This window comes from Alosa alosa, chromosome 9 (genome assembly GCF_017589495.1).
Source record: "Alosa alosa isolate M-15738 ecotype Scorff River chromosome 9, AALO_Geno_1.1, whole genome shotgun sequence".
Lineage (NCBI taxonomy): Eukaryota > Metazoa > Chordata > Actinopteri > Clupeiformes > Clupeidae > Alosa > Alosa alosa.
In genome coordinates, this window is record NC_063197.1 from 17,272,008 (window position 1) to 17,293,331 (window position 21,324).

General features: G+C 45.4%; 1 protein-coding gene across 1 annotated transcript; it reads left to right on the plus strand.

The window, feature by feature from the left end:
* The first annotated feature begins 74 nt into the window (after positions 1-74).
* lmo4b (LIM domain only 4b) lies at positions 75-16,916 on the plus strand. The gene is made up of 5 exons (XM_048252592.1): positions 75-503; positions 2,896-3,136; positions 9,449-9,545; positions 10,900-11,055; positions 15,539-16,916. The coding sequence occupies exons 2-5, from the start codon at positions 2,901-2,903 to the stop codon at positions 15,545-15,547; spliced, it is 498 nt and encodes a 165-aa protein (XP_048108549.1). The 5' UTR covers positions 75-503; positions 2,896-2,900; the 3' UTR covers positions 15,548-16,916.
* Positions 16,917-21,324: the final 4,408 nt, after the last annotated feature.

A 21,324-nucleotide genomic window follows, 5' to 3' on the forward strand; every position in this document is an offset into this window, starting at 1 on the left:
TGGCTAGCGAGTGATTGACGTCATCCACCAAGAGGAGGTTTAGTTAGGATTTTTCTGCTGTCACTGACACATGTACAGCGACGGCCAACTGCAAACGAGACATTCCGACGGGAGCAGAGCAAGAGGAAAGACGTCCATAATTAATTAACGCGCATTTTGGTCACATTTGTATGGCAGAGACACTACCTGGAAATAACTGACTTCGCGTCACAACTTTGTTATTTTTGGTAGAGAAGCAGCTGTGAAAAGAACAGGAAAGACGGCAAAGCCAGGACTGCTCTAGTGGAAATATAATCTGAAAGCTCCATTTGCCTTTCCCTCCGCAGTTCAACACCATTCAGACGCGCACTATCCAACGGACTTAGTGCGATTCCTCACGGACTGCTGGACCACTGCTATACAAGCCGTCGGTCGACTTCTGTGGGACTGTTGCTTATTACATTTTCGTATTAACCGGCGTGAACTGAAAGATCCAATCATTACACTAAAAAGAGACAAAAGAGGTGGGTGTGCACCAGAGTAATGTTTAATATATTCTGAACTTTCCAACAATGTCAACGTTACTTTAATATCAATGCAACCCATATGATGCAAAAATAACAGCGCATACGAACACAGTTGTTGTTGGTTGGCAGCATTTCAGGACTGCACAAGATAATGAGCGCTCGATTATGTGAATTGAACTCCCTCGTTACTTTGTTAAAATTCAGCAAGACGAAATACAAGACCAGTGTAAAAATGTGGACAGGTTTAGAGCTTCGCTACACAACTATTTACAAAGGGCACCGTCATCCTAAATATATATTAGGCCTATCTGATATTGTTGCTAACGTGATGTAAGTATAGTAATGTGATTTTTGCCAACACCCTTCTTGTTTTGTTTAACATTCCCTATCATTTGTAGGGATCCGTTTAAAAAAATCCCCGCTCGTCGGTGTTTCTATATTTTCCTGGCTACTTCTAAGAGGATGCCTAAATTGTCTGCCCATGTAATTACTTGACTTAGACCATTTAAGTTAAAAGCTCCCCCACCCCCTCTCCAAATCCCCTCTCTACCCAACTCGGAATGAAACTTGAGGACGGTCCGATCTTATTTATCTCAGGAGTCACTTTCGGGGCGGACTTTTTGATTCATCTCTTCTTAGATTTAATCAGCACTGAGGTATTGCTTGTCCCTAAGAGCCTTCCCTAATGGGGTTAGTGAATGCTTCTCTCAGTGCAATGCTTTTCTCCCCCTCCTCTCCTCTCTCCTCTAATTACCTTTCAACAAAGATTTGGCTTAGCTCGCCATGAAGACTGCCTGCCCTACGAAATTGGAAAAGGATTAAAAATAAAATATCGGTTGAAGACTGAAACAGACATACGTGCACTGCATATAAATAACAACAGTAGCCTAGATAATGGCGAGAGAGGGGAATAAGACGTTGAACGTTACAGTGTTGCAATCATTGAGGACGTGTTGGTTTGTTGTTACATTATAGTGACTCGCCGTATCTTACCATGTAGCTTAGGCTACGTTGTTGACCCAACCATATGACATCAGACGTGCATATGATCGAACTGTGCATGTTTGTCTGGGCCTGGATGTTTTTGAAAGGGAGCTTTTCTCATAGCACGAATAGGGGACTCGCTTTAGTGTGCGCATGCTTTTCTGTTCATATGACTTCCATGGCTTTTCTATTATCAGCGATAACAAGTAGTCAAGGCTACATCCTCAACACACATTGAGCGAAAACATACCGGAGTGTTTGTTGCATTGCGCTATTTAAAAGTCATTTAGACAACTGGATAAAAGACCCATGCTTTTTAAATTGTTTTACCGAGTGCGTGTTATCAGTGAGAGAGTATTCATCACCGAGCAAGCCAGGAGCCGACCTTAGCAACCAGATGAGGGATCAAGGACAGATTAGAGCGCCCAACGATGTTTAAACCTCCAACATTAACGAGTTAGGCTAAGTCGCTGTCAACTCAAGGCATTTTCTTATTTCACTTCATCTCAAAACTATAACACATACTCAAAGGATTGGTCATAGAGTTTGCCCCGACGTCTGACAGCAAGACTTTATCTTGGGTAGATGTGCCTTAGAGAACAGTGACCTAGGCTGATCTGCAGCCTGACAAAATTACTCAAGTTTATAAGTTTTCACTACTTTTTAATGTGTTGTCAGGGGGCAATAATTTGTCACAATGAGTCACAAACCAGGCCCATTGAAGTATTTATTTCAAAATGTTGAAAAGGAACAAAGACTGCAAATTAGGCAACAGGATTTAAGGGCTAATCCAGTTTGACTTGTGCTGTATGTTTGAGCTTAGCTTTCAGAAGGAGTGAGTGCCTTAGTATATAACAGACAAATAGTGCACACACAATTTAAGCAAAGTGTTCCTTCCTCATTGTTTCCTCACTGAGCGCCTGTAGGCTACGCATAGTCAATACATGTGCTGCCCTGCTTTTGATCTCCTGCCATTGCTGCCTTGAGGACATTGGAGGTGACAGGCAGGTTTCAGAGAGGCCCTGCTAAATGTTTTAATTCTCCGACTGTTTGAATAATTGAGGCCTCCACAGGACCTGATTAGCACCGTGGCCTAATCACAATAAGCCTCAGTGCTGTGGAAACTAATACAGTGGCAAGGGAGCTTCACAGGATGTGTGGTGGCCTCTCTCAAACACAAGAGACTGTTGCTTGAACTTTTGTCACATACCTGACTCTGTATATTCCCCTTACCGTAGCTCTGTTGTCTCTCTCTTTCTGTGTGTGTGTGCGTGTATCTGTGGGCATGCTTGTATGTTTACATTTGTGTTGGTATGCATATACCCGTCTTTTTGTCCATATGGATGCATCTGGTATGCATGGATGCATGTATGAATGTCATTTGTGTGTGTCTGTCACACAACAGGGACAATGGTGAACCCAGGAGGAAGTACCCAGCCACCGCCCGTGGGAGCCGGCTCCCTCTCGTGGAAGCGCTGTGCCGGATGCGGAGGCAAGATTGCCGACCGCTTTCTGCTCTACGCCATGGACAGCTACTGGCACAGTCGCTGCCTCAAGTGCTCCTGCTGCCAGGCCCAGCTGGGCGAGATCGGCACCTCGTGCTACACCAAGAGCGGCATGATCCTCTGCAGAAACGATTACATCAGGTGTGTGTGTGTGTGCATGTGCGTGGGTGTGTATTTGAGTGTGTGTGTGTGTGTGTGTGTGTGGGGGTGTCTGTGAGGTACTATTTGATTCAGCTCCACACTCAGGTGTGTGTGTGAAGGCAAGTGGGTTTGATTGGATGTTTTGCTTAGATCTTTTTAGACACAATGCGGAAACCCTGCTGCATTATCTGTAAAGATAGACACGGACATAGACAGCTGGTGCTAGATCATTATTTGGTAATGACAGTGTTATGATCTGATATGAAAGAGATGGCATGCATGGTCTGCATTGGAAAAATTGGACAATTTGTCAGATGAGCTTTCATCGGCTGGTGTGTGTGTGCTCGTGTGTGTGATTGTGGCGACGGCTGTTTTTGACACAAGGAATGAAGAATATGGTGGAGGGAAAAGTTATAGGAGGTTTAATGACCTTATTTTGGACTTTGGAATGCACTTTCCATGGAGAGTGCACATGTTAAAACTCTGCCATTGACATGTCTATTTAAAAGGGAACTCCTAGAAGCTTCTCCTCTCGTAAAAAGAAAAGAGAGAACGAGTTCAAACTGTCGACATGTTGACAGCCTGAGAAGGAGAAGATTCTCTGTTCTGAACATCTGTGATTTTTGCTGGCTCTGCTTTTTTTTTACCTCTCTCTCCATCTCTCCATTTAGCAAGAGTGAAAAGAATAGCCTCTTCATTCTTTTGTTTATTTTACCAGACGCTAGAGACTTCTACGGTGTCGGGCAGCGCTGACCTTCAGCTCAGGTGGAATTTAAAAGGGCTTGCTTGCCCTGGTCTGCCATATTTTGTGTATCTGAAACAGACAATTTAATTAGCAAAAAGGACCCTTTTAAATATTTATGTAAGTGCATCTGACACTTAAGCAGAGGCCGGTGACGGCTCTCTCATTCAGCTAATGTGGCATGGCTACCCCTGACTGCCTGACCGCTCGCTTGCGCGACTACTTTATCCCGAGAAGGACATACGGGAAGGGGAGTCGGGGAGAAGAGGGCCAGGCTGTGGGTGGGGGTATTTGGTAACACTTGCTTACTCTGGGGTTTAAAGAAGTTTGTTTTGTTCCATTTAGGTAGAGATATTGTAAGTCTTCAAAGAAGATAGTCACACTTCAGTTTTACTTAGATTACTTTAGCATATTATTATATATGATGGTATTAATCCTGACTTTGATATTTAATTAGGAAATAACTACCCCACAAGAAATCATAGTCTTGTTATTTTATGCTGGAGGCCATGACTAAGATATTTTAAGATACCTCGGAAGTCCACAAACAGCATGCCAGCCGTGTGGACCATGTGCGAGCAGCAGCGTGAACTGAACTTTCCTCGTCGTCGAAGAATGGCCTGTTTGGCAGGAGCAGGCTCCTGAACGGTTAGCCAAAGCTCAGATGGATGGATGTCAGTGGACAGATAGAGAGAGGGAGAGAGACAGAGAGAAGGAGGACAAGAAAGGGAGAGGTAGCAGGACGAGCCCAAAACTTTCAAGAGCGCCTTCACTCCTTCCACTATCTGCATGGGATCAAGTCAAAGGGACACCTCGCTCGTAATGGGGCCTGCAGCCTAATTAAAATGAGGGTAAGCGAGAGAAGAGAAAAGGAGAGACAGACAGAGAGAGAGAGAGAGAGGGAGAGGGAGAAAGAGACCGTGCATACACCTTTCCACTTGTAATGAGTGTGCCCTGCTGGAAGAATGGAACTAAAACACAGCTCGGCACAAGCCTGTGATCTGGATAAGAGATAAGAGAAACACACACACACACACACACACACACACACACACACACACACACACACACACACACACACAAAGGAAAACATCTGACAGTGAGTCCACACAATTAAAAGCTTTAATTAGAGTCCCCCTCCATTTTCCTTTAGCCCTGATGGGTTTTATCTAATGAGATCTGGTCCCTGGCTCCACTCTGCTCCCAATGACGTGTCCGAAATGAATGAGAGCCACATTGCAAACAAAACATTTAATTAACCAAATTGGCTTTTGAGACAGAGTGGAAGGGAGGGAGTGAGAGATAGGGAAAGAGAGAGTGAGATGGAGAGAACGAAGGACGAAGAGGGGGAGAGGGAGAGAAAGAGAGAGAGAGGGAGGATTATTGCAAAGGCCAGATGCCTCCAAGGCTTTAAAGGAGCCACTCTTATTTTTGTAATGGATTATTAAATTGCCCTCGCAGTGTAAATAATGGTGTTATATCTCCATGCTGTCACAAATGCTGCCAGTGTTGTTTTTTTGTTAAAAAGAGGGGAAAAAAGCAAAGAGAAGAAGAGGAGGAGGGGGATAAAAAAAGTGGAGGGATTGATTTGGACACATGAGTGAAGATGCATTGCATTACGCCTAATGGGAGATGCTGCAGATGACCTGGAATGATAGCCATCACATATCAATCACGCACAGGGCCGCCGCTTTTACTCGTGTGTGTGTGTGTGTGTATGTGTGTGTGTGGGCTGTTTGCGTGTGCAAAAACAAGCAAAGCAAAGCAGAGGCCCAGCCCACTGGAGGCCCACAGATGATACAGATTTGGTGAGCTTTAGCCTTAAAGTGTGTGTGTGTGGGGGTTGGAGCTGAAGCCATGATTGCTTTGGATCATTTTGTGTATATGCCAGAGGTGGTATTATATGTGTGGGGTTACTGTAATAGAGAGAGAGATTGAAAGAGTGGGAGGGGGACAGAGAGAGGAGAAACAATTTAGGTAGCTAGCAATCATGTAGCTTGGAGATTGAGGGGGAAAAATGTTGTCCCTTTAATTGAATAGGCCTTGGTAATTAAATGGCACTTTTCCAATAGAACGTGCTAGGTAAATCTAATAGTTGGGTTATTTAATATCACTTTGAAGCCTGCCCACTCCAGGACTGTGACCGCATGAGAGCATGTGAACTATGAAGGCCAGAGAGGGAGGGGAAGGGGGGGAATAAAATTGGGACCGCCAAAATTAATTAAATCGTACGCAATTTAGGAGAAACGTTTATCTTGATTTGTCATAACAGAATTAATTTAAGGCCCTCAATACACTTGGGGTCCAGATCTGTTACTCTGAATTAACCAAGTGTAATTTGGCTGTTTTTGCTGCCCTCAACCCCTCCTACTGACACCCCCTCTATCTCTCTTCCCTGCCACCCCTTCTCTTTCTCCCTCTCTCTTCTCTGTCTCTCTCTCTTTCTCCCTCTCTCTCTCTCCCCAGCCCTAATGCTGCCTTGCCATTATGCAAAGCCCTTAGTTAAGTATCAATATGGCCTAGTGCTTTTAAGGTGCTTTGGCTGCTGATGCAGAAAGGCATTTTTTAATGGACTGTGTCGCAGGAATCATTGTTGTACCACTCTGCCCCCCCCCACACACACTCTCTCACACACACACACACCACCCTGTGCTGAGAGGTTCCGTCGGACAGGAGGGCCAATGCCAGATGGCCGAGCAGGATGTTGCTCCATGTTGCACTTTGTTGCATTCCTCCTTGCTGTTATTATCACAGACAAGCAGCAGAGACTTTGCTTGCATTGCTTCAGACTTTGTATGTGCTGACAAGAAGAAGTCTTGTACCCCCACCCGTCATTCTGAAAAGAGACAAGTAGTTGTTGTTTGTTAGTCAATGGAACAATCCTTTGACAAGGCAGGCCTTCAGAAAGGGTGTAAAACAACAAGAGCAACAACAACAACAAAACAAGTGGCCACCCTTTGAAATCTACCCATTTGAAAAGGGGCCAGAAAGGCAATCTGTAAATCTATTTTCCTCATTGCATTGAAAGATCCTTGGCCTTAATGACATCAAACAGAGAACCCCCCCACCCCCCACCTACCCTTATCCCAACATTAGGCTCAGTGGAGGAGGGGTATATTTTTTTTAAGCCCTAACCCATGGAGACTGATAGGAACCTGAGTGAGTGCCCTGGAGCTTGCAGGCCTTTAAATCAAACACTATCAGCAGAAGCCATCCCCTGGTCAAGTCATTAACCTGTCATGTTTAGAATTCCCCTGATAAAATGTAATGGTTACTGACTAAGCTAATCTTTAGAGTCCTTTTGGTTAACATATCTGTGTATATGTAAGAGTGCTGTTGAAAATTCCCCCATGAAGAAATACATACAGAGCAATTGTAAACACAGTGAGGTATGCAGATCAGTAAATGGAGTGTAAAAATATGTTGAGTTATTAGTTGAAATTTAGAATGTTCTCTTTTAAATTAGGAATGTAAGTCGATCATTCAGATCATGTGTGATTACCGTTGTGTGTTTTATCCAACAAGACGAGGCAGTGGGTTTGTTTCTGAGGCGCTGAGGTCTTTCTCCCTCGTCTGGTGGAGGAGGCGCTGGCTAGGTTTTGTCTGAGGGAACCGTGTCCTCCTCCTCTTCCTCCTCCTCCTATTTGCGGCTGGCCAGTTGGCAGATCCGCGCGGCAAAAAAAAAAAACGCTCTCCGCACAACAGCGGCGTCTCCGCGAGGTGTTGGCTTGACGTTTGCCACCTCATCTGGCACTGGAGCCAGAGCAGCGGAATCGCACGGCTGTCGTCGGGACTTCCAACTAATTACTTTTGAAATTGAGTTTTGATTGAGCTTTTCCAATCGATTGCCACGGCAACGCGTGTCTCCAGCTCCCTGTAAAGAGGTTTTTTTTTTTTTTTTTTTTTTTAAATGAGATGCTGTCACAGCTCCCCCTCTCAACTCTGCCTTCTTACAATTTGAGTATGTTTAGAGAACGTTTAATTTTTTTTAAAGTGGATGCATGTGTTACTGTGAGACCAAATAAGGTAATACAGACATGCAAGATTCCTTTGATGGTTGTGCCCTCATCATATGTCTCAATTCATGGTGTAATGGAACAGAAGGAGAGCTAGCTAAATCACGGAATGCAAATTCTACAATAATAATGAAAAAAAAAAGAAAAACAATTATTGTAAAAACCGCACGAAACCTGTGTTGAATTTTGAGGTCAGTGTTGTACATAATTAACCTTCATTTCTTTGGCATTTGTTATTTTATTTTCTTCTCTCTCTCTCTCTGTCTCAAATTGCTCATTAGCCGTAGGAGCCAAATGTCTTCATGTGCAGGCACACTCACACACCAGCCTCAAACTAACCACTCCCCTCTATTCCCCGTATCTCTCTCTTCTTCCCCTCTCCCTCTCCCTCACTTCCTCTCTTCCTCTCTCCCTCTCCCTCCCCCTCCTTCCTGAGCATGTCAGATGCTGTGGTCTTATTTGATTGCATAGGAAAAGTGCAGTGATAGAGCAAACACCCGGTGAGATATGATGACAAATGGGCCCAGATCCCGGTAAATTACTTTCTGCTCAAATCGAAATTTCATTCAGTTTGTTGCTTGGGCGAGATGAAGTAATCTAAATTGTGGACTCCGAAGGTAGATAGAAGGAAAGCCGGAGCAAGCATTTCATTATCAAGTGGCACCATGAGGAGGAGGAGGAGGAAGGGGGGAAGAGAGAGAGAGGAGGAATAGAGAGAGAGAGAGGAAGGGAGCAGTAGAAGGAGAAGGTTAGGGACGAAAGAGATGAGCAGAAGCAAATCTAAAGTGTTGACACCATGATTGAAAAGGTTAACCCCATGCACATTATATATCAGCAGCGGGGAGCTGGAGGCTTCTAATGGAAACACGGGCCTGACAGAACGCCAGCCCGAGCCCTAATGGCCAAAGCAGTGGTGTCTCCGCCTAGATGTACAATCAAATCCTCTTAGTCTCTGATTGCTTATGTTCCCTGGTTATTATTAGGTAGCAAAAAAAGAGAGAAAGGGGGAGAGAGAGCCCGTGTCAAAGGTAATGCTTAGTGCATGGACTCCAGAAGCACTGAATGGTGGATTTGAACTTTTTTTTCCTGGTATTGTTGTGATTTTGTATTTCCTACTATTAGAAATGGCATTGAGATGGGTGGATTTTTATGTATTTTTTTCTTTTTGAAAAAAGAACACATGCATTTATGTACTGGTGTGCGTCATCAGTTACCACAGGGCTGAGGGCTGGGCTGGGCTGTTTTTTTTTTTTTTTTTTTTCTTTTTAGAAAGACCAGACTCTCTGAGGGCTTTCAGCCCATACAAACACAAATCCGCAGCCTGCGACTCATGCATGTACTCTATGCTCATCTGATTTAGTCATTTTGTGATGTCAACTTTCCAATACCATACACTGCTGCGGTAACACAGTCGAATTTCATCAACATGGCCTTTGTTTATCTGGCTATGTAGTCTTTGTACGTATATATGTTGAGTGTATATTATACTGTACAGTTACACGTATACACAGTTACTCGGTCCTAACTCGTGTGTGTTTCTGTGTGTGTTAACAGGTTATTTGGGAACAGTGGGGCGTGCAGTGCGTGCGGACAGTCCATCCCAGCGAGCGAACTGGTCATGCGGGCACAGGGCAACGTGTACCACCTCAAGGTGAGTCGGCCTCGGCTATCAAACCAGATAAGGTGAAATAAAGCAGAGCAACTATCAGATTCTGCGTGGCACATTGTAGCGTTGTGAAGCACAGATGACTCGCCCAGCTGCAACAGAGTAAATTGCATAGTTTAGAGTGTTAGTACAGCACAAACCTAAATTATAAATCAGCGCACACAGAATGGGGCGCAGCACAGAAATCCCACCTTAGCATACCTCCAGCATGGCGGAAAAAAGAAACACACAACTGGGCCCTTAACAAGCGAAAAAACAGAAAGAGAAAAACATCCAAATGGGAATCATGGAAGACGAAAGGAAATGAACATTTAATTTTAATCCTTTTATTAATCCCTCGTCTGGGGATTTATCTGTTATAAAGTTAAGAGCCTGGAAACAGCTTATGCAGATCAATTCACATGTAAATAGAGTACATCTGTTGTAATAATTGCATTATTACTAATGTATTAGTCACTGAGTATCTGAGCGGGCAAATGATTCACCAGGATGAATGCATTAGAGTACTTTTTCTCCTTTAGCTTGCCCGGGAAGACATTTGTTGCACGTCTTTTTTTTGGAAGCGACACGACTTTGTCATGATACCACAACATGTCGGGCTGGACGCTGTTCATGAATTTCCATGACTCACTTTACCTTATTCAACACAGCAGCAAAAACAAGCTCTGTCTCGGCATTTGAATCAACACAAAATCTAACAATATACTTTACTTGTTTATTTGAGTATATCCTGTCATTCTACAGCATTGTATGGACAGTGATTATAACATGGTAAAACAAAACTGACAGCAAAACAGCATACTTAAAATTCTCCTATTCATTCACAAAGCAGGTATTCACTGACCCATCAGTCAAATAAATTCAGTTTGACATTGAGAATATAAAATCAACTTTTTGGCATAACGTTCAGATACAGGGAAGTTCAGTAGCAGAGCCATTAAAAATAAAGTGAATGTGGAGAATAGTTTTCTCCTTTTTAGAATGATAAGGACTCTGCCATTAACCTATACGTAAAGCTTACACTAATAACTTAAGAATATTGTGTTTTGCCATATTAATAGTTGGAAGCAAAATGGTTGACTACAAAGCATTTCCAATCATCTCCACAAGGTTTTATTAATTGTGTCATTTGGTGTGGGCGGGTGAAGAAATTAATTAAAGGATTATTGTAATTTTTTTTCATCGTCACTGCATTTGATGGTAGTGTTCTATATTCTCAGCATCACTGCATATGTGACTTACAAATCTGCTTACTGACTCTTGTGACTGTGACAGTGTTAAGAAGGCAAAGAAGGGCATTGTGGCTAACATAGACTTGTGTTCTCTCTCCCCTGTGCAGTGTTTCACGTGTTCTACCTGCCGGAACCGGCTCGTCCCCGGTGACCGGTTCCACTACATCAACGGCAGCCTGTTCTGCGAACACGACAGACCCACAGCACTCATCAACGGGCACTTGAGTTCACTGCAGACGAATCCACTACTGCCAGACCAGAAGGTAACCCTCCCCCTCCTCTCCCAACTGCCTCCTCCTCCTCCTCTTCCTCTCTGGCAGTCAGCTTGCTCTCAGTGGCCTGTCCCACTGTCTCTCCTCCAATTCTCTGCCTCCTCCTCCGCCTCCTCCTCCTCCTCTGCCATGGTCACACCATCTGATTAGGCACAATCACGACTGTGTGTGTTGGTGAATTAGTTGGAGTGTTTTCCTTTCGTTTTTGTTAAGCTTTTTTGCCAGCCCATGTACCCATGAATATGGACACGCAAACGCACATGAATAACTAAAATGTATAATTATGTAAACAAATACTAAGTGGGTGGTGATGCCCAGTTGTGGTTGTGTGTGCTGTTTTTTTTAGTGAGTTACTTAGTTTTTTGTCCCTGTGGGGAAATTCATTTTCACAGATCTGTAGCGCCATCACATACACAAAATATATCATCACACAACAGTAGATTTACATACAGCCCATGAGACAGCAGAGATTTGAACATAAAAACACTTGGACACATTAACACATAACACGTTTGTTTGTAAGGCTAAGCGAGTGTGAGTGCTGTAGCGTGCAGCCAGGACGGGAGCAGCCCTCACTTTCTCTCTCTCTCTCCTGCTCTACCTCTCTCTACTGCTCTACCTCTCTCTCTCTCTCTCTCTATCCCACTCTACCTCTCTCTCTCCCTCTCTCTCTCTTTCTCTCTCTCTCTCTCTCTCCCCCCCCCCCCTCTCTCTATTTGTACCTGTCCAGCCCCATCAGTCCTGCTTAACGAAGCCTCAGGCCACAGCCCGGAAGTGCCGAGCCACGCCGAGCCATGTCACCCAGAGAGCTAATTTGTATCAATTAATGTCAACCTCCTTAAAAATGAGAGGCCTGCTAACGCAAGCCCAAGCATGGGCAGGAGACCAGAAAGTAGAGCTGTGTGTGTGTGTGTGTGTGTGTGTGTGTGTGTGTGTGTGTGTGTGTGTGTGTGTGTGTGTGTGTGTGAAGGTATTGTGTGTGTGTGTGTATACGCACATGCATGTGTGTATGAACATGCGTCGAGAGGGGGGAAAAGTTCATCGTGACTCATTCTGATTGTGTATTGATGACATTGACTCATTCACTCCACAGTGCAATAACCCTCTGCAAATATATATTAAACCTTATTGACCAAAGACAATTTTTTTTTGAATGGCCCATGGATTTTTTCCACGGCTCGGACTTCTGGGGCATTAGCCGAGTGGCATTCGGCCCCCTTTTGCACTGTGCTGCCGAAAGCTTTTGCGCCACTCGTCTGGGCCAAGAAAGGGGCGAAAATCGCATTTATTTCATGAAGCATTTCAGAACAACAAGACGGATGCTTAGAAGTCTGGCCTGATGAATGCCCGAGAAAGCACTTGATCGGAGCTATTTTTAATGAGCTTTACGATACTTTATGCGTCAGTCTAAGCTTGTCATATGCCACACAGTCTTAATGTGGTTTGCTGATTTCACCCCGTATCCCAGTTTTGGTCATTCTTTCGTCATCTCTCTCTCTCTTTCTCTCTCTCTCTCTCTCTCTCTCTCTCTGTCTGTGTACTGTGGACTTTGCATTGCCCTTACAGACCTGCAATCTTAGTAGAACAGGAACGAGACTGAGGAGGAGAGGGCAGTGCTGGCCATGCAGAAGCCTGTGTACGTAGTTTAGGGTGGAATGTCGGCAGTGGTGGTGGATGGATTGTTTAGTCTGTTAACTGGGCTATCGGATCGCACAGGGTCCTGCTAACTAGGCCTCGCAAGGCAGAACGTCCCTTTTACTCCGACGGAAAAAGTGTGCGAGTGAATGATGGAGATGTCTGGAGGACTCTGATGGCTGGCAGAGAAAGGCGAGACGCCCGCCCGTGCGTGTGTGTGTTTCACCTTGACTAGGTGATGCTGCAGTGGCAGCGGGGGTGGTGGCGGGGTGGAGGCGTAGAAGAGTGGTGTTGTTGGGGCAGGGGGTGTTGGTTGTGGTGAGAGTGGGATGCAAAGAGCTCCATTAAGCCCCCCTCCCTCCTCGCCCTCTCTCTACCCTCACAGCCATCAGAGGGCCTTTTAAGGCCTTGTCACTTTAACAAATCAGCGCTAAGAGCACCTCGCGTTTCAAATTGAAAGCCTTTTGCATTATCTAGCTTAATTTTAAATGTCTGGTTAAGCCCTGCTCTGTCTCTCTCACTTTCTCTCTCTCATTTCACTTACTCACTTACTCCCTCTCTGTCCCTCGTTCCCTCTCTCCCCTCACTCTTCTCTTGACTCGCCCGCACCGCGTCTGCCGCGGTAAATATGAGGGCTCATTGTTTATTTATGTGCCGACATCAATTGTAGTGAAAACACCTGAATTATTAATGCTAAAATGCAATCTGAATATTGGCCCACGCTGCCTTAATTATAGCGCGGATAGAATTCTTAAATATGCGCAGACACCTCCCTCCACACCAGAAGAAAAAAATAAATAAATAAACAACGTGGGTGGGGTGGGTTGGGGGTGGCTGCTGCACTCCTTAATACACTGCCACCCAGCCAGGGCAGCTGGGAACTGATGGAGGAGGAAGTATTATTAAATGTGAATCTCTGACTTTGTTTATTTCCTTTATTTGTTTATTTACCCATGTTGTTTTCTTGTGGACTGCTGGAGGGTTTGTGCTGTTCGGGTGTGTAGCAGCTTAGGTGCTGTACAGTCCTAACCAGACTGGACATGTGCTGGCCAGAACTAGCCTCAGGTTGGGTGCTAGGGTTATGGAGTTGAGGAGGTAACAGTGAGCCATACCATCAGGAGGAGAGGAGAGGAGAAGAAGAGAGAAGGAGAGAGAAGAGTAGATGAAGAGAGGAGAGTAGAAGGAGAGAGGAGAGTAGAAGGAGAGAGGAGAGTAGAAGGAGAGAGGAGAGAGAAGGAGAGAGGAGAGTAGAAGAAGAGAGAAGGAGAGAGGAGAGTAGATGAAGAGAGAAGGAGAGAGGAGAGTAGATGAAGAGAGAAGGAGAGAGGAGAGTAGACAAAGAGAGAAGGAGAGAGGAGAGTAGAAGGAGAGAGGAGAGTAGACGAAGAGAGAAGGGGAGAGAAGAGAGGAGAGTAGAAGGGGAGAGGAGGGGACTGGAGAGAACTGGAGTGAAGAGGGGCAGCACACACTTACACACACACTCGCTCACTCACTCACTCACACACACACACACACTCACTCACTCACTCACACATGCACAGACATTCACAACCACACACCCACATGCACAGCACACACATAAACACAATCTCCTCCTCCCCCTCCTCCCTCCCTCTCATGTGCGATTTCATGGTGACATAATTGGTGTTGTCCGTGTCTGTGGCACAGGACATTTGATGCTCATTTATTAAGAGGGGCTTCCTGGCTCCTTGGCCTCTAATCTCTTTGTTCAGGACAGACAAATTACCTTTCTCATGCCAAGCCTCCACCCAGGGGAGCCCAACCTTCCCAGCCTCCGTCATTTTAATTAGCCCCCCGAAAGTGGGGGGTGGTGGTGGAGGTGGAGGTGGGAGGGAGGGGAGGGCAGAGAGGAAGGAGGAGGAGGGGGTTTGCAATTACTAATAGACTGCAAACCCTCTTAGTAATTTGAGGAAAGGAGGGAAAAGTAAATTGCCCCCTAGAATCTTAAAAACAAAAGAAAGGAGATGAAGAATAAGAGAGAGAGAGAGAGAGAGAAGAGGGAAAGAGAAGAGAAGAAGGGGGTCAGTAGGAGGAAAAAAAGGAAAAATCATTCTTGCTGCCTGTGAAAACAGCACAATGGGGCAGACAAGAGCATAATTGTGTTCCTTTTTTCCTCTCTCTCTTTCCTTCGCTCTCTCTCTCTCTTTCTCTTTCACTCTCTCTCAGCATTTTTCTGCTTCACAGAAACTCAACACCCTGGGGGCGGTGTTTTGAGTGTTGTTAAAATTACACGAAACAGACACAGAGAGAGAGAGAGAGAGAGAGAGAGAGAGAGAGAGAGAGAGAGACAGGAGGACTTTACACGCCGCGCCTTTGAGTTAACGTGCAGGAAACAGAGTGGCAGATGGCTCCTGAAGCCTGGCTGATCAATAAATGTAACGTGAGGGGGCTGCTCAGGGCGGCCTGGCAGGGGTGCGATAGTGTTCCACCGCTCCGAGATGTCATTGCGGAGGCGGCCCCCAGTTGAACGCCCCCGTCTCATTAGCGACGGAGCAGCAGCGGGCAGGCAGGCTAGCGGGACGGTGGTGGTGTGTCGATGGCCGCAAGTGTCCAGGTGTAGGAGGCGGGACATCCTGTCTGCACTGATGGGCAGCAGTTTCCTGTTTGGGCTTTGAGGAGGTGCTTGGATGGAGAGGTTGCAGAGACAAAAAGCTGAAATGATAAATCCTTTTCCCACCATCACCTACTGTGTATTCCACTACCACTCATTTGTTGGAAATTGACTGTTTGAATTGTTGTCTGAACGTTATGATTGGTCAAGTGATTGACGAGCATCGCTGACGTCTTTTTCATCTTGTCCCTTGTGTCCGTCTCTCAGGTTTGTTAGGAGGAGGCTTGCAGCAGGAAGCAGGATGTGTGCCTTCATTTCAGCCCTCGCTCACCCTCGTGCTCAAGACGTCTCGGAACCCCCTGCCCCCCACCCCAGCCTGCCCGCCTGCCCGCTGGCGGTCCATCCGCTGCTCCCCCTGCCCCCTGCCCTGGTCTCTAGTCAAATCCTCGCTCTCCAGAATCTCTGTCCTCCAGAGGCCACTCGCCTGAGCCGGCCCTACAGAGCTCCACTGCTTTAGCACCTTAAGCAGCCCCAGCAGTCGAGCTGCCCAGGCAACTACCCCGAGCCCCATCGCCTGCCGAGGTCCAGCAGAATCCTGACCCCCTCCTTCTCTCCCAGTGCCCCCCTCCCCCAACTATACACACATTTTCAATCGCAAACAGACCCCCCTCCCACACACACACCACATGAGGCTCTGTGCAAATGTGCACGGGAGAGAACTCTCTGAGGACTCCATGAACCTGGACTCAAAAGAGACTGCTCAGAGCCAGAGGAACTCCGACACACGGAGAGAGAGAGAGAGAAAGAGGAAGATAAATGGACGGATGGAGATCCAGACTTGGATGACAACAGGACATCTCTGGTTGAGAGAAAAGGAGAGAAAATAAGGCAGGGAGAGAGAGAGAAAGTGAAAAAGAAGTGCGCAGAAGGAAATAGAAGACAAGAAGCTAATCAACTACAGCATTTTTTTCTTCTTTTTGTTTCCCCAAAAATCTGCAATTGCTTGTTTGTGTCCGTTTTTTGAAAATTGTTCGGGGGTGGGGCGACCTGACTTGTCCTGTACCATATTCCTTTCCTTTTAACCATTTTGCTTTCTTATCTATCCTCCTTTTTCTTTCATGACATGGTATCTTCTCGCTCTATATTTTAAGTGTTGTAAAAGGGAATGTGTTTTATTTTTGGGGTGATATAAAAAGAAAAAAAAAACAAAAGACTGGGTTAACAAGAAGTACCCGTGGCTTTTCTTTTGTGCGGAAATCTAATCACGAACACTCTTGTTGTATTTGTAAAAAAAAAAAAAAAAAAACTACCATGTATGTATGCATGTAAATGTTTTTCGTCCAATGTGGCTACAGTACAGTCTGCTCCCAGTAAACACAACTTAGCCATACCCCTCCCCCTTCCAATCCTGAAACCACTCCAAACATGACACAGACAAACAGACAGACAAACAGACAGACAGACACGGACTGACTGACAGACAAATAGACAGACAGACATATAAACATGAAGATCATAGTTGGTAAAGTAGAAATTTTCACCAACGTATAATGCTGAATGAGAGAGAAATCTATTTGTGATATTTTCAGAGACGTTTGCTCCAGTATGGTGTATTTAATTAATAAAAATTAAGATACAAAAGGAACTGTTGTCCTCGCTCGCTTGATGCCAACTTCATTGTGTGTGTGTGAGCGTATGTGTGTTAGACAAAAATTGAATATGAAGTCCTCCATTTGGCTGTCACCCAACAGAGAGGAATTATGACAAGTTTACTTGAACTTGACCCCCTCAGCTTGACAGGGCTCTGCGCCTTTGACATTAAACTCAGGCGGCGGGCGTAGCGGCAGTCTCGTCAAATGTCCTTCCTTTTCACTTTTAATTGCCTCCATCGATTCCTGTACTCTTTGGTGCCCGGTTGTGGCACCGCACATCTTAGATTACCTGTCTGGGAAGCACTTTGCCACTCACCTGGTCTCATCACATTCCCCTCTTGAGATGTTTTTCTCTTCAGGTGGAGTGTTATTAACCCAGCAACATACATATTTCAACTTATTAAAGTCCTCATAAAGGCTCTTATTTTCAGCCTCTCTCAAGCCATATCACCTTCTAATACCCCCACACACACACATACACGGTACATGTATACACATATTCACAATTATAAATGCTGATGGCGGTCATCTAATTGAGGAAGGATAAGCATGCCTCCTACGTCACCCTTGTGTCCCCTCTATTGGGAATGTGTAGCTCCTATTTATCCCAGCCTGAGCTTGATACAGATGGACAGAAAATGGTCCTTTGAAGATTTAATTACCTCTGAAAAGAAAGAGGGGGGTTCGTTCCCATTTTGCTCTAAAGTGAATGGACTATTTGGCGAACAAATCACCATTTGAAGCCCCGGCGAGGCATAATGGGGATGAAGAAGACAAGGCTCAAGGCATTCTGGGAAACATTTAGAGAAGCTCGCTGTAACATCAGAGGCCTTGAATTTAACTCTGTTATTTTAAACTCTGGTTTGATTTTGTTCATTTTGTTTTTGTTTCTTTTAGCTCTATTTTTGTTTGTTTTTTCTTTGGCAAAGATTTTGAACAATGCCGATGGAACAACTGACCATCTGTTTTATGAAGCCTTCTACCATTTTCCATCATATGGAAATGGTTGGAGTATGTGTGTGCAGGGGCGATATAGTGTGGGGGTTTTAATGGTTTACCCCATGCTATCATTTGCTGTAAAAATTAGGCTCCTTTTCCCCCCATTTCTGTGCCGTTGTCAGGGATAACACTGGAATAATCCCCACAGAACAGGTGTGGCGGTAACCCTTCCCCTCAATTGCATCAGGAATTGAAATAAGCCTCGCCATTAAACACAGATCTCTAAGCTAAGCGTTTTCCCAGAAACTTCCGGACCGTTCCACACTTGTAAAAGCCACGTGGAATGTCTCCAGTTCAGAGAGCGCGGAACATCGACAGGGGCTCTTCGGACAGAACCTGGCCCTGCGTCCGATTACATTCAACAATGAGATGAACAGTGACCTGGCCCTTGTCAGACAGACGCGAGTGGTCGCAGTTGTGTTCTCTCTCTCCCTCTGTCTTTCCATCCCCCACTCTCTCTCTCTGTCTCGCTCTCTCTCTCCTACACAGACACACACACAAGCACGTTTCCCTCTGGTCATTAGAGCACTGTCCCCTGGAACAGCCTCTGCCTCCTTTAGTGGCTTGCCAGCGAAATGTGTAATGGATACGAAGATGATCTTAAAAATACATTTATGAGCAACAGGTGAGGTTTGTGCCGAAACAGAGCAGCTGGTTCTGCCATTAGAAACCCTGGGCCCAGCCATCCTCCCCTGCAATCAGACTAGCAACAGAGCCGAAGGGATGAGTCGTCAGCTAAACTAACCCATGGGCCGGCTACAAGCCGCCCACCCCCCATCAGGAAATGGGCATTCAATCAGCCCCATCAGTTCCATCAAATAATCGAGTATTATGATCAGTGATGAAATGAATGTGCAGAAGAACTGATATTAGTAATGGCAGCAAGTGGCTTTTGAAGTCCGCGTCGGCGGGCCGACATCAAATAAAGCGGCCGTTATGAAACGCAGGGCCCAGCTGCTCTCTCTGCAATTAGCAGCGCTGCGGCTCCACGGACACATCTGGTTTGCCAATCAGCGTAAAACACTCCGTTCGTGACAGGGGCAGCCGTCCCCCAGCAATCTCATGATAATGTTGAAGTAATCATCATGGGGGCTTTTCTAATCACCCGTGATTAAAGTGAGCTGCGTGGCCGTTCGTACCTTTTGTAGACAGTGCCTTCATTATGAACTTGCTGTCGTAGTGTTATTACATGACTTACATGACACGTTTATGATGTGAGCGTATTATATAGGGATAGTACATTTTCCATTTACATATCTCTGTTACTCTCTTTGTCTCTCTTCTCTCTCTCTCTCTCTCTCTCTCTCTGTTGCTCTCCCTCTCTCGTGCTATGTTTCCTTTTTATCTTCCATGAAGCATAAAGAGGAGTGATAGTCGGCACTAATCTGCTCCTATTAAACACCAATAGCCTATACCAGGGAGAGCCACGAAATGACAGATTTGTCAGTCGTCATTCTCCATGCTCATAATCCATATGCCAGGCCCCGTCTTTGATGTGCCACACAAAAGCTAGGCTGTAATGGATTTCAGCCACAACAATGGAACTCACAGCGAAGAGCGACTCTCACTCTCAACAGCGGGCCTGTAGCTCAGGGACGGAAAACACTTTCCTACAGCCTTAGCTCACCCCTCCACCTCCACCATCACAAGCCCTGCCACAAGCCCCAAACAACTCACTCTTGAGGATCATGCGCGGTGCGATGTGGGTGGGTTTGTGGTCGTGGTTTGGGTTGGAAAAGGGGCTAATTTTGGGTCGTTGCTTTTCATTTCTGCCATTTGTTTTATTTTATGTTCTGCCCATAAAAAGCTCTTTTCAATAGGCACCGAAACGAGGCTAAGTCACTTAGCCACTTCCCCTCAGCCAAGGCTCAGTTTGGAGCCATTAAGGGAAGGAGCCCTACTCCTGTGGAAGGAACTGAGCAAAAACAACCTCCAAAGCGAAACCAGAGGGTAAGATGGCACGAAGGAGAGAAAGACAGACACAAAGCGAGAGTGACAAGTGAAAATTAATGGCTGTGACTATGAATTGAGCAATAAGTCAATATGAGGTTGATGGAGTGCTGAAGGGGGTGGGGGTGGGGTGTTATGCAGGTGACTGTGTGAGCTAGAAAGAGAGCAAGAGGAAGAGTGTTTCCTAATAGTTGTCCCTACAGAATGTCAGTGCAGGTTTGAGCCTGTTGCCAACTGATATAAACTCAAGCTATGGCCTGCTTGCAAATCTTTAAACAAAGGTGGAGAGAGAGAGAGAGAGAGAGAGAGAGAGAGAGAGAGAAGAGAAGAGAAAGTGTCAGGAAAAACAACATAGAGCTTCAGTCGGAGTTCACCGAAACTGGATGTTAGACCTTGTGGGGGTCCTGATTGGATTCCCTCTGAGGGGTCCAGGATCACAGTCACCGATGCTCCACAAAATTAGCTTCTGCAGAATGCGGCTGAATAGTGGTTAGACTCAATGTTTCAAGGGACACATTTTGGTTCCCAATCAGTGATCAGATAAACAGAACAAAATGTCTCCAGTAGTTGCCAGAGAACTGCCACGGCAACCACAGTTGATTTTATTGGAGGCACAAGGCTGAATATGTCGTGTTCAATGATTTGCTCGATAAAAGCTAATATTGTACTTGCTTGGAGGGGCATGTTGACCGCAGAAACCTTTAATGTCTTTAATCATGACTTGCAAAGCTGAGCAAACAATGATGAAACATTGCTGCAAAATGAGAAGGAAGACATTCTTTATGCTTGTTAAGAAAGACTTGTGAAGTACAAACAGCCACAATAGTGTGTCATCTTTCTTGAACTGAGTAATGGATTATTTGTTCATGTCCTCAGGCTTTGTGGGGATCTTGAGGGTTGAATGTGTGACTCTGTGGGTGTGTCATGTGCTCATTGAGTAAACGCTGTCACATTGTGGGCCAACATTTCAGCGCTATCAGGGTCATGATCGGGCAGGAATGCTATGCAATTCAGTCCTTCAGAGATATGTCATTGGGTTTTAAACATTAAAAGATATGATTCTCTCTCTCTCTCTCTGACTTGAACTCTGACTCAAACTTAAAGTAACAGAGGTGAGGAATCTCTTCAAGGTTGTTATTTCAGCTGGCGAGGAGACAGACTTTATCTCAGATGCCTCCATTTTTTCCTCTGCTTTCTTATTTGGCAAGAAAGACCACAGTAACTGAGATAGGTGATACTGTTTATTTTCACTTGTGCTTCAAAAGACAGAAAAGACTACATTTACCATGCACACACCCCACCAGAAGCTTAGTAGTAACATGCATATCATGACATCCATAAAAAGGCTCACATTTACCTCAGGAGCTGCTCGCCATAATGGCTCCCTCACACAGTGGGAGAGTAGCAGAGTGCCTCACTCAGGGGTAAATACAGGCTGTACCACCTCATAAT